Source organism: Rousettus aegyptiacus, unplaced genomic scaffold, assembly GCF_014176215.1.
Source record: "Rousettus aegyptiacus isolate mRouAeg1 unplaced genomic scaffold, mRouAeg1.p scaffold_m13_p_11, whole genome shotgun sequence".
In the NCBI taxonomy this organism is placed as follows: Eukaryota; Metazoa; Chordata; class Mammalia; order Chiroptera; family Pteropodidae; genus Rousettus; species Rousettus aegyptiacus.
Window position 1 is genome coordinate 94,174,055 of NW_023416286.1, and position 13,835 is coordinate 94,187,889.

The window sequence follows — 13,835 nt, forward strand, 5'->3', positions numbered from 1 at the left end:
GCTTCTCTGGTCTACCCTCAAGGTTCCTCAGTGTTTTACAGAGTGACCATGTGTCCCTCCCAGCCCCGCAGGCGAGCCCGTCTCAGTGCGACTTCCTTCTCGTCCTGTGGAAGGTGGAGCGCGCGTCTCCAAACCCGACCTCGCCCATGAGATCCCCCGGGGCAAACCGCACGTTAGCAGCCGCAACGCCGGCAGAAGCCTGAACAGTCTGTCTGCTCCCGCCGCTCAGAACTGGCCAGCAGGGCCGGAAGAACAGAGGCCCGTGCGGCGAGGCCCCCGCGGCCGGGCGAGGCCGTCCGGCCCGCCGCCCGCTGCCCAGAGAGCGCTGCCCAGCTGACCGGCCGGGCCATGCGCACGCGACTGTTCAGGCACCTAAGTGAAGGGCCGCGTGCTCTGCAGCAACGCCGACGGGCACACCCAATGTCACACTCACGCTCACACTCGCCCGTCAGGACCGCGCGCGCACGCCGCCCGGGGAGCCGCGGGGAGCCGCGCACCGCACGCCCGCGGCCTCGGCCCCCAGACGGTCGCCGGAGCGCGCCGGCCGCAGCCTCCCCGCGGCAGGGGCGCGGTGCCCGCGCGCGCACCCACCTGATGGTCCTCCCGGGGTCCGCCTCCACCACCCAGGTGCAGTGCAGGTTGTTGTCGTAGGGCGCCGGGTAGCCAGGCGACAGGAGGCGGCCCGAGCTGGCCGCGTGGATCCGGCCGCCGCACTCCGCTGCAAGAGACAGACACAGGCGGTCACTGCGGGTGTGGAAGCGAGCCCCCTCCGCGCCCCCCGCCGCGCCCCGGCCCCGCCGCCGTCCTGCCGGCGGGCGCTGTCCCCCGCGGCTGGAGCCAGGAGGGTGACGGCGAAGCGCCCGCGTTGCAGCCGGGACGGGCGCGCGGTCTCCACGGAGCGACGCTGAGCGGGGCCCGCGCACCCCACTCCCGCCCCGCGCGCCCGACCCGCTCACCCACGCAGGTCGGCAGCGGCTGGTCCCACACCCGGCGGTGGCCGCTCAGGCAGGTGAGCGCGCCCGCGCCGTGCAGGGCGTAGCCGGGGCTGCAGCCGAACAGCACCGTGGTGCCCGCGAAGTGGCCCTCGTCCCGCACCCGGTAGCCGTAGCTGGGCGTGCCGGGGTCCTCGCACCGCACCAGGTCGAAACCTACGAGCAAGGAGGGGACAGGGTGAGCAGCCGCGCGGGCAGGAGGCGCTCGGGGCCAGGCCACCAGGGAAGGCACGAGGCCGCCGGGGTCGCCGAGCGCGGCAGGGACAGGGAAGCCACCGCGGGTCGGTCAGCCGTGTGTCCACAGTCGGCGTTTCCCGGCTTCGGTCACGTTATTTGTCCCTCTCCCTATTTACACACTCATCATGGGAACTTTCCCCAGAGGGTTCCTGGGGGTGGTGTGCTGGCCCTGGGCCGCTGGCCTGCGTGCCGGACCCTCCAGGAAGCCTCCGAGCCTCTGCGACTTCATCATCCTGCCCCCAAGTTCCCTGTCCTGCTGGGGACAGGCCAGGAGGAAGGGACACCCATGGCTGCCACCGGGGTGCTTTTGGGGTCTGCACTGCCTGTGCTCGGGTGAGGCCTCGTCGAGAGCCACCTGCCTCCGGGCCCCACCTCCGCCACCACCCCTTGGTCTCTGGCTTCGTAATGAAGCAGCCGCCGCTCACGGCGCACGGGGCTCCGGTCGCCCGCTGCCAGGCCTCGGCCCTCAGCAGGGAGCTCCCGGCCAGGGCGGGCACGATGGGAACCCAGGACACGCGTCGTCATGGTGACTCCCGCCAGCCCAGCTCATCGGCTTGGAGGGAGGGTGTCGGGAACCGAGCCCTGGCCGCCGCAGGGGGCGAGCCGTGTTCAGTCCCCGGGAGCCGAGCTCCGAGGCCACCGTGGACACCGGCCCCCACATGCTCCTCGCATGTGAGGCCGATTTCGACTGTTTTGCAAAGTAGGGCTGGAGCCCGTGGTGCCCTGTGGACGTTTACGTTTATTTCCACCGAACTTGACTTCCTTTTCTCGAAATAAAATAACAGAAATGAACGTCTGATTGTTGCTCGCCCTGCCTGTCCAACTTGCATTCTGAGATGTTTTCATGACCCAAACCGATCTTTAACTTCCCAGCATCGTTTTACCCCGATGACCTAATCGAGGCTGATTTTCTAACTTCGCGTTGGCCAGAGGAAGGAGTCAGCGTTTGATCATTTCCACTCAGTAGCTATGAAAAGTTTCCTTCTTTAAAGTGTCTGTTTACCAAGCACCTTTACAACGGCTCCGATCTAGGTACGGCGTGCAAGGAGTCTGACTGCAGGCTCCGCGGAAGGCAGGCACAGAAGGTATACCGATTCCTGCAGGAAACACAGGGGTCCTTCATGTGGGCCCAAAGGGGAGCGGGGAGTGAGCAGGGAGGGTCCTGATCACAGGGGGTCTGGGGTCAGCATGTGTCTGACCCCGGGGGGGGGCACCCCACGAGGGGAGGGAGGCCGGCCCTGCCGCGTCCACGTGGATGGGCAGCCGTCCGACACAGGTGAAAGGGAACGCGGTCTTTGTGGCTTTACTGTCTCGCTCCGCGTGGCGTCTGGAGGTGACAGATATTGGCAGCGCTTCAGAAGCGACGCTGCCCAGGAGGCGGGGACCAGGGTGACCGCGAAGCCTGGGGCACGGTGGCCGGCAGGAGGCGGAGGTCCCCGCTGGCCACGCTCGGAGGGGCTGCACTAGGAACACCAAGCTGTTTGAAAGCGTTTCGCTGTCTCAGGTCAAATGAGGCGTGTGAAACGGGAAACACACAGCCGACAAACGAAGTCCGGGCACACGAACCGCGCACACGAGGCGGGCGTCTCCCTGCGGGCGGTGCCCGGGCGACCGGGCCCCGGGCAGGCCGCCGCTCTGTCGGGCAGGTGGCGACCTCGGACGCTCGTGCGGCCACGGGTGCCCTGTCGGTGAGGAGCCCGGCCTGGGCGTGACCGAGGGACCCACCTGCTGCCTGCTGACAGTGGCCCTGTGTGACCCGAGCTCCCGATTTTCCAAGGAGCAACAGGAACGTGCGTGTTTTGAGTTCGCGAAGATGTTTGCTGAATGAGTAAATATTCCAAAAGTGAAGATGCTGAAAATCCGAGGTGAGGTCGTCGAAGTCACGTGCAAACGTGGTGGAAAGAGCCGGGGGCCCCGTCCGCTGTGGCGCAGGCTCTACCGGGACTTGGCACGAGGGCAGCGGCCGAGCTGTGAGGTGCGGACGCCGGCTGCACAGCGAGACGCCCAGGCTGGCTCTACCATGACCTTCGCTGGGACGGACTGTCCGCGGCCCTCTCAGAAGGGGTCTCCTGGGTCACGCGGGGGTGTCCTCAGCCGGGGCTGTGCTGACCCACACAGCGACAGTGCCGACTCCCCGCATGACGCCCGTTTTGCCTCTGTCGCGTGTGGTCACGGGCGCCACAGACAGCTCAGAGAGGTCAGTGCCTTCCTGCCACTCGGCAGGTCCCTCCCTGTCCCCAGAGCACAGCTCTGAAAGGCTTCAGTCGAATACGCTGTCAAAGGTCTAACATCCGAAAATAGATTAAAATTAGTTCGAACGGACACTTCCCCCACCCCAGACGTGTATTAACGGCTTTTTGGAGCAAGGGAGGGAGGGCCATTAAAAAACGAACGAGCAAACAGGTAAAGGTGGGCCAAGGAAAATGTCTCCTCAACTACGTGGGTTGAAATTTTCACCAAAAAATATCTGTTTTATTGCTTTTTCTATCCCTTAATCTCAAAAGTTATGTTTACAACCACATCTCGTGTAGACGATGGAAGTCAAATTATTTATGACAGCGCAGCCGCCCCTCCTGCCCGGCTGGCCGGTGTTTTCCCACGAAGCCCTCCATTATTCCTTCCGAAGGTCACTTAAGTGCTGGACGGCATCATGAAACGTTATTATTTTGCAAAAAGTCATGCACATCATTCCTAAGTGCCAGACACCTCCAGGCCTCCCAGCGTCATTACTGGAAATTGATTCCTCTTTCTTGTCAGAAAGTTGAAAAGTATTGGGATTTTCCAGAATTGTGTTTTCCGGTTTTCGATCCACTGAAGGACACTTTCTGCTTGATGCCCACCCGGCGGCAGGGGGAGGCACAGGCGTCGTCCGGCCCCGGGGGAGCAGTGAGAACAGAGACGCCCCTGGCCCTGGAGGATGCGAGAAACACCTGCAGCCCCCGCCACCTCGCCCTGTCCCGCGGGTGCTTGGTGGCCCGGAAACGCAGCCCGCCCCGCCGCTGCCCCCTGCACCCCCCACAGGCCGCCGCGGGGCGAGGTGCGGAGGATTCAGCGTGACCCTCACTCGCCGCTTTTAAACACTAGCAAGAGAGACGGAATGGATGTGCAATGCGGCATTCTGGTCAGACGATGAGGCAGCCGTGACACGGACCCTGTAGCCGTTTCGAGGAAGGATTCTCCTGCGGCTGAGTACAAACAATTTCTGAAGACTTACATTCAGATCTACCCAGACATCCTCCTAAAGAAGAGGTATTTACATTTTAATGTGAATCTGAAAGGCTTTAGCATGGTCGGAGTTAAGATGGCTGACGAGTAATGACTTTAAAAAGATAGAAAAGTTATCCTTTTATATCTCGAAGCCACTGACTTATAAGATGTACAAACACTGATTCCGTATTTTCATTCTGCCCTGGGACCTTTAAAAAGATAAAATCAAGTTACTTTTCGTCAAAACATTGTTAAGGGTTGCAATTGTTGCTTGACTCTAACTAGTAATTCTATTTTTTTTTTTTTTTTTGCTTTCCAGTGATTTCGTAAGTTATATAAGCAGCCAAGACACTTTGAACAAATCAAAAGAAGCTGCAAACATCAGGCAGATGAAAATCGCTTCTGCATGTCTTCACGGCAAGGACCCAGTTGTAACCTTTTAAAGAATTAAACCTCGTATCTCTTCAAATCTAACAAAACATTACTGCCAGCAGAGACAGCCACTCAACTCCCAAGGACGCGGACTAGCTCTTATCTTTTAGCGCGTTATGTGCAAAAAGAAATATCCGGCTGAGCCCTGAGACTCGTGACGTGGGCGCCTTCAGCCTGTCTAATCCACACGTGAGAGGGTCCCCTCATGCCCGCTGTGAGGACACAGTGGACAAAGAGCGCTCACCATTCACAGCTCTGTCATTCCATCTGCAAACATTTGTACAAACCTATCCTCTCATAGCTTTGCCTAAGACTCATTTCGATCTGGCGGATGCACTGTTTTATTTTTTTAAAGGTATGGCAACCTTCGGTTGACCTCTCATAGATTGCAACAGCCTTATCAGCTTACAATTCCTTATTTTTTATTTTTTATACCTATAGCACCTAGTTTACTAGGTGGTCTCCCATCCAAGTACTAACCAGGCCTGACCCTGCTTAGCTTCGGAGATCAGACGGGATCGTGAATGCAATTTTGGGGCAAGCATCTCTAGAATATAAGAAAAGTTGTCTGAGTAAAATAAAATAAAATAAAGTAATAAAATAAAATAAAATATTTGATTGATTAAAATAAATGAAATGAAATGAAATGAAATGAAATAAAATAAAATAAAATAAAATAAAATAAAATAAAATAAAATAAAAGACAGTGCTTTCACATTTGCATCTAGAAAAAAGAATTATATTGACTACTTCCTCTGGAAAGAATTGCAGCTCGAGAGAACGTTGCTAAAACTCTTAAATTTATTGTGCTTACTTGAGAATACAGTTCGTTAACAGTGAATTCCCTGACTCCTGTTTTTAAATCCAACTCACATTACTCAGGAATGGAATTCTGGGTGAAGTGTGTGTGCATGTTTGATTTTTAATTTGTTATTTATTAAATTGCAGATCTACATTGTTTTTTTTAGTGATAGTTACTATTTTAATTTTTTCAGCTACTTTTTAAAAAACTTAATCCATTTATTTTCCTCATATATCGTTTTATTATTGCTGCTACTATTTTGTGATTATGTGATCAACCCCGGGGGAAAGACACTCTATTTCTCAAAAATAGCATTAGTCAACAGGATGGAGAAAATGTTTAAACAGAAAAGCAAACATCTGAGTTCCAGGGTGAAACATCAAAAAGCCTATAAAAGTCCAGAATAAAGGTCAGATAACCAAGGGGATTGGCTGCTTTTCCGGACCATTTTAGTTTTGACCAGACGTGTCACTAAAAAGTCAGAAAGGAAAGTAGTCACAGCAAAAATTCCAGGAGTCGATCTTGAAATATTTTGTAATTCCAAATATATGCTAAAATTCCAAAACGAATCTTCGGTGTGTGGAACATGCTTGGGCCTTGCGCACCCGCCGGGGACAGGCGGAGGCGCTGCGCACACGTCAGCAGCGGCAACGCGGGGCGTGCGCGGGGCTAGCAGGGGACGGTGTTCGCCTGCAGAGGCGTTTGTCTCGGCGGTGCGGACGGGCAGTGGGCCGGGGCGTGCACGGGGCGCCGAGCACCTCGCCACGCAGACGGAGCTCGAGGCCGCGCGCCGAGGGCAGGACGCGAGGTGGGACTCGGAGCCGGGGTCGGAGGCCGCCGGGGCGCCGCGCCGCTGCCCTTCGCTGCAGCCCCGCAGCAGCCCCCGGGGGTAAGGCCCGGGGCGGGGGTGAGGGTCCTCCGCCGCCGCCTCTGCTGCGCGCTCACTGAGCACAGACGGGCTCGCGACGGTCGGGGGCACGGAGCTGAAGCCCCCGGCTCACGGAGCCTCCTGCCCAGCGGAGAAGTCACTAATTGCTTAACACGCCTTGACTATTCCAAGCATCTTATTAACCGTGGTCGATATATATATATATTTTTTAATTTAGCCGTAGGAATTTGTGGTTCTGAAGATTCTTCATGAGCAAACACTAAGACAAAAAGAATGGAGAGTCCGTTCCAAGAGAGACCCGAATCATTGAGTACGACATACTTTTGTCATTCGATATCCAAGCGGTGTAGAAATTAAAGCTGGTTACGTGCCGACGATGAACATCACAGCGCCAAATTCCAACTTAAACAGCTGACGTGTAGGACGAGGCGGCAGGTGAACAACCTCTACCAGTCTCTCTAACACCGTAACGAAACACATCTCAATTATATCAACGCCGACGCACACTTTCAGCAATAATTTTTTAAAGAAACTTGAGCATTCCTGTAAAATTGTATTGTGTAGCCATTTTAATGGCAAATTAAAAAGTCAGATATTTTTTCCATATTGCTTCTGAAAAACTGGATCTATTCAATGAAAATGGTGAGTAAAACGGGAGGAAGGAACTTAGAAACACATGAACGAGTTAGCTTTAAAACAGTCGTTCATGAGTCGTACAGGCTTCTCAACTTATTTTAATTGCCATTGTCTAAAACTCAGTGGTGTCTGTTTGCCTTTATTTGTTTCTACATGGGATTATCCAGATTGACAACATATTTTCAAATTTCTTGTTTATTTTAATAGAGAAATATGAGCTGTGGCCAATTTCTTATTTTCACCCGTGAACCTCGGTCTCCAGTCGTTGCTTAGGAACCAAACACACGGACCGGGTGCTGGTGACAGTGTTTCTGTGATGACAGCCGTGATTGTGGGTGGTGGGGGCGGGGGGCGGGGTGAAGGCAGGTGAGTAGCGGTTAACACCACACTTTTCTTCGCTGAGCAGAGCCTTAGGCAGTTTTGTGTACTCTCTCTCTTAACCATGAGAGTAATCTTAGAAAACAGGCAATGACAAGACCCTGAGCAAGACAGACCGGAGGCTTCGTCACAGTCACAGTAAAGGGCGGCGGGCCAGAGGGAGCCTGGTGCCTCAACGGACGCCGGCCGGCCAGGTTGCTCAGTGGTCAGAGAGCCGGGGACGTGGTTCAGAGACAGGGGGGTCCCTTCCGAGAGGCCCCTCCGGGCCCGGCCGCCCCCCGCAGTGGCCGTGCCCCCCTTGGACCCCGCCAGCCACTCCGACCTGGAGCTGAGATGGCGCACGAGAGACAGTGCTGTGCCTCCCCTCGTTGGTTCAGAAAGATTCGCTTGATTTTGCCAAAATAAAGAAGAAATACATGATAAATGATGATCGTGTTGCACAGTCCCATGGGGACTAAATTCTTCTGTACCCTAAAATAACCGTTAGGTTTTCGTCAATGGATCAAGAAACAGCCAGCTCATCCACACTGACGGAGCCATGGCCTGGCAGCCCCCACCCTCAGCCTCAGGGGGCGGACCGCCCTGCGGGCAGCTGGAAAAGGGGCCCCGATGTCCTGACGCCAGCCTCTCCTCTCTTCAGTTAGGTTTTACTCCTCGTCACTAGAGAGATGACAGGCAGATAGATAGATAGACAGGCAGACAGATAGACAAATAGAAACATAGATAGATGATAGACAGATGACAGATAGATGACGGACAGACAGGTCATAGATAGGTATAGATGACAGATGATTGATAGACAGACAGATGGAAAGCCTGGGAGAAAGGCAAAGATGCCTATATTGGACAACGTCAAAGGCACGAGCGTAGGATGGTGGGCTGATGAAGTGTCCCCCACGGGGGAGGGGCTGAGAGCAGGCTAAGCAGGCGGCCAGGGGCCGAGGGGCAGGAGGACGCGCTGGAGAGGGGTGGGGACAAGGAGAGGTGAAGGGGCAACCAGTACTTCCGAAGTGATGAGCTGGGCTGAGACCGTCCTCAAGCTTACTTCCCTTTGCCTCGCCCGCCGCACGTTCCAAGCGTTAAATATGAATGAGAAAGCTTTGTGCCTGTCCCCATGCTGCAGAGATTTTCATTAAAAAAGCGAAAGATTTATGAAAACATTTTGAGCTCTTCATAAGCAAGCTCTGTATAAAAATAAGGGATTACCAACAATACTTGGATTTACGGCTGCTGTTATTATTTATATGTTGTTACTGTTATTACTGTACAACGAATAAATACAAAGTAATCGTCAACCCGCCCGCCAGAATACAGCTCCTCGGGCAGCGTGCGAGGCCATCACTCTCCACACGCGACAGCACGACCCGCCCACGGCCTGCACCGCACGGCGGCATCAGGACACAAGGAAGCCGCTCCCCGCTCCCCACCGCCCATTCTCTCAGAGCCCCGCGTGGCCGCCCGCCATCCGTCAGCCCGATGGTGACGCGGAACTGCCAGCTCTCGGCTTGCTTCTGAGATGCTGGTGATGCAGGTCGCCCAGCCAGGAGCCACAGCGCAGTGTCAGGCTGCCGTGCGGGGCACGCCGCCTGCCTGCCGGGGACTCGCACGTCCAGGCCAGGGACGCGCATGCCCATGCTGGGGCCTCACACATCTACGCTGGGGACTTGCACGCCCATGCGGGGGACATGCACACACACAATGGGGACACGCACGCCCACGCCAGGGACGCACACGCCCACGCCGGGCACTCGCACGTCCACGCCCGGGACGCGCATGCCCATGCTGGGAACATGCACGCACACAATGGGGACGCGCACACACACAATGGGGACGCGCACGCACACAATGGGGACGCGCACGCCCATGCAGGGGACGTGCACGCCCACGCCAGGCACTCGCACGCCCACGCCGGGGACGCGCGCGCCCGCGCGGGGACGCGCACGCACACAATGGGGACGCGCACGCCCACGCCGGGGACTCCTTGGAGACGAGGCCCTCTCGCCCCCTGAAGCCCGGCCCTCCTCCACCGCCCCACGTCGGCGACAGTCACCAAGGCCAGGGGTGTCAAGGCCACCCTCAGTGCCAGTCACATCCCACACCCAAGTCCCTCACATACCCAAGTTCTATAGGGCATTAAAGGTAAATGTTCTCGAAATCATCATAAAAAAATTATACATCCCTTTTTAACAGTTAAAATATCCCTTCCTTGTTCCAGTTTCATAGAACTTCAGAATTAAGTGTCCAGAACCGACTGGTGGTTTATCAGAGCGATATCCGCTCTGTGGTGAGACAGACCCGGCGGCGGCTGGCGAGCGAGTCCGGACACGCGCCGCGTGTCTGCGGACGCCCAGGAGGGTGCGGGCCGCTCGCCTCCCGCGCCCGGCGCTGCGGGGGCTGCACAGGCCGCGGTCCCCGCGCCGGCCTCGCGCCCAGCGCCCCCGGGGGCCTTGGTTATCCTTCCTAGCCTTCGGTCTGGCTGCGTCATGGTGAAACTGAACAGATGAGACGCTCTGTGTCAGTGTTTTTGACAAGTTTACTTAATAAAGCGCAAAGAAACGAACAAACCTCGCGCGATGTTGCAGCAAAGATCCGAATGTCTTTAAATGTCTCTAGGTCAAAATTTGTGAAGCGGAAAAAAAATAATAACTACAAATCTGAACAGATAGCATGTTTTTTTCTCCTTTTTAAAGTGTCATTAAGAATGTTGCAATACATGCAAAAAAAATAAATAAAACTCCGAAATAAAATGACCTGAGACCTATGCCCAGCATGTCCTTCGTGACAAGGTATATTAATCTCTGAGTCTCATCTCCCCATGAATGATCCTTTGTAAAAACAATGTATCTATTACTCTAATACAATAATTATTACTTTTTATTTCTGCAGAATAAAAGTCTGTCATAACTCTTTCCGTAAAATGTTAGATTTTTATAGCATTTGCTGATGTCACCTGCCAGCCTTCATTTTATTTCACACTCAAGTCATATGCTTTTAGTTTAATCCTTACAATTAAGTTATTTATGTCACCCTTTTCTCGGTCCCTTGTGTCTCTCGAAGCCCTGATGGCCAACAATAGAGCCATCAGCTCTGAAAGATGAAAATAAATAGCAAACTGTCACAAAATATAAGGAATCGTTAATTACAAAACAAAACAAAACAAATTCACAAAGCTGAACCTCTTGGAATATTACGCCAAGCTGTGGAGCAGCTACTCGCAAGCTGACGTAGACACGGCACTTTCCGTGGGGTCTGAGGACGTGCCGTGGGCCACCTGGGTGACCTGAGAGCCTAACCGGGCGGCTACCACATCGCCACGGCAGCGAAGCAGGCCAGGATCTCACCAAGATGTTTTTTGAACACTGTAAACTTTTGCGACACTGTACGTGTTGCTGAGGTGGCTAAGTGATGAAACTTCCAGTTAGAAGCCGGGAGACCTGGGTCACGCGCCCGTCTCTTCCTGGGAGGAGCTGCTGGCATTGACTCAATCAACCAAGCATCCCCTTGTGTCTGATAACACCTCCCTCTGAGAAACGAATGGAGATTCGTGCCCCGTGATCACTGCAGCCTCAAGCCGAGGTTTCTCCTCCTAAGAAACTCCTGTTTTATGGTGAAAAGCTCTGGGGGCAAAACGCCACGGGAATGGGGGGCGCAGAGGCGGCCAGGGCTCCTGCTTCAGGGTCGGCCACCTCCAACCTCATCGCAGGAGTGTGGCCGAGGCCACCAGCAGCGAGGCAGGAACGTTCCGGAGGCTCCTGGCATCAGCCCAGCTCTCAGTGAGCTCACCCTCCTCGGGCAAATTCTGTTGCCATCATCATGAATAACTAACTACGTGTCATGTATAATATGTAACCCACGTCTGATATGCGAGGGGTGTGCCTGTCCATATACATATGTATATGTGTATTTCTGAATCTTGACAAGAATTACATATTATCATCAAGAAACTCTAGTTGATTTATTTAGGGGAAGGGAACAAATCCGTGTAAAGATGACATGTGCCCACTTCGAAAGGGTCACACGTATTGGTCCCTTTGGCCCCGGGCCCTGCACCGACTCCTGCAGCCCCAGACCCCCCACCTCCCGGCTGAGAACACACCCACAGAGTCACATTTCTGTTGAGCGCCGTGTTACACGTGCTCAGGGGACGGTCCCAGGCCACTGGTCTGTGCCTTGGATCCTGGCCTCTGGGTTCTCTGCTCCTGCGCTGTGTGCGACTTTCAGCTGCGGTGACATGGCCACGGCCATGGGCCGATGGGAAGGACCCAGCAAGCGGGGTGGGAGTCCCTGGTCTACTCTGCTGTTGTCCCTGAGCCCTCAGGCAGCGCAGCGCCCCTGCTGAACCGCGGGGGGCTGGTTCACCCTGACGGAAACGGCTGAGGCACGCGGTCCCCAGAGCCTGTTTCACCTGCAGATCCCCTGGCACGCCCTTGCTAAGCTGTTCCTGCAGAGGGCCTGGGATGTTCCTGCGGAACTCTCAAAAGGTCAGTATGTTTCAAGAACTCCGAATTCAAAATGGGATTTTTAAGTTAGTTTCAGAACTCCTTATGTTTGCCAAAATCTTCAGAAAACATAGCAAACCACCGTCAATGAGAGTTTCTCTGACACTCAAAGGCTTTTACACTCACTGGGAAAAAGCAAAACAAAAACCCCAGAGGCAGGGCGAGCCCCCCCCCCCCCCCCCGCACTTGCCTCAAGGCCCCAGGGCAGCTCTGCCAGGCCTTAGGGCGCCCCAAAACACAGCTTGGACAAAGACGAGCTGATCCGAGCTTTCCTATTACAGCTCAGATGTCTGCGCAAGGCGCGGAGGGGAATAAAAGCGCGAACTCCATTGTCCCTAATCTTGAGGGACCGATGGGCTATGCCAGCTGACACAATCGCCGAATCAGAGGCCACCACATGTGACGAGGACGGACAGATACGTAACAAAAGGCAGAGGGTCTGGAACGGGGGTCAAGGTTTCCAGTCGCGGGTCGCCCTCAGCTACCGCGCAGAACCCAGGACCGCTACCGGCCCTCCACGCCCACGCTTGTTCCCACGACCCCGAGAAGCCTGGCCTTTCCTCCTGCTGCGGCCTCCAGACGCGGGGATATCCGTGAGTCGCGGTGGTCCCCGTCAACGAGAGATGGGCTAAACACCTTGACCGACAGCGCTGGGCTTCAGCGAGAAGACCTAGATTTGGGCCCCTACGGTGGCACTCCCGATGTCACAGCCTCTGCAAGCCACGTGGAGTGGACGCCGGCTTCTGCTTTGCGAGGAGTGAGCAGAGCATTTCCCGAGGCCCGGCAAGGCCAACTGGCAACCTCAGAGGGCTGCGAGCGTGTGCTGTAAATATCAGGGAGCATTTCAAAACCTTCGGAATGTTTATTAAGCTTTATATTTACTCTCTGTTGACATTTTCTAATCCACTCGTGTGTGTAGATTAATTATGGATCTGAAACATTCAAATAGGAATGTTTCCTTAAGTAATGCAATTAACCAGCAAGAGGCAATTACAAAAGTCTTTTGAAAATAGTTGTAAGTGTCTATACATCGTCTTAAACTTTAATAATCTGCTCAAAACGTTTTGTAAGCATTATTTCCACACCGTCTTTTGAGGATGAATATTTGATTTAGGTATTGAATCACACCGTGGGTGCTCGGGATATCTTAATTACTTAGTGTTTAAATCTAAGAATCTAATGCGAAGTCGACATCTGGATCACACAGCCGTCGGCACCCATTCTGTACATAATATAATATGAATATGACAGACATAAATGTTTGTTCGCACCCGGCTGTCTCTTCCAGTTCTAGGACCCTCTCTGGAGTAAGACTCGTGCCCCGGCTGCCTGGGCTTTTCCGGGTGGTGTCAGTGAGGCGGGCCAGGCAGACAGGACGACCAGCTCCTCCTCTCAAACGGTTACCTTCAGAGCTACATATCAACCATCACCACGCTTCCTTTTTTTTTTTCTTGGAAAGTTTGTGCTGCTATTTACATATTAAAAAGTCCATATAATTGGAAAGTGCCCACAAACAGATCCACAAGTTCACGCTTTCCCATGGTTCCCCCGAAGTTGGGCTGGGAACCCTGGAATGCGGGACGGCAGCGGCCTGTGGCATGGGCAGGGCCGAGGGCAGGCCTGGGCGCAGCCGCCGGCCGCGGGCAGGGGGACGCGCCACGCACGCGGCCTCCGGCCTCTGGCTTCCACCCAGTCAGGCTTTTTAGAGCACCTGGACCTTCTTCACGGTCATTTAGAGAATTAAGGGGACATAAGAATTCTGG

The 13,835-nt window shown here is 54.7% G+C and overlaps 1 protein-coding gene across 2 annotated transcripts in view; it reads right to left on the minus strand.

Moving 5' to 3' along the window:
* Positions 1–13,835, minus strand: part of CSMD1 (CUB and Sushi multiple domains 1) — a 1,035,440-nt gene that overhangs the window by 148,024 nt on the left and 873,581 nt on the right. For both annotated transcript variants that reach the window (XM_036228983.1, XM_036228984.1), the window contains exons 24-25: positions 957–1,148; positions 592–718 (exon numbers count right to left, since the gene is read on the minus strand). In XM_036228983.1, coding sequence (XP_036084876.1) covers positions 592–718; positions 957–1,148 — 319 coding nt within the window. The remainder of the gene's footprint in view (positions 1–591; positions 719–956; positions 1,149–13,835) is intronic.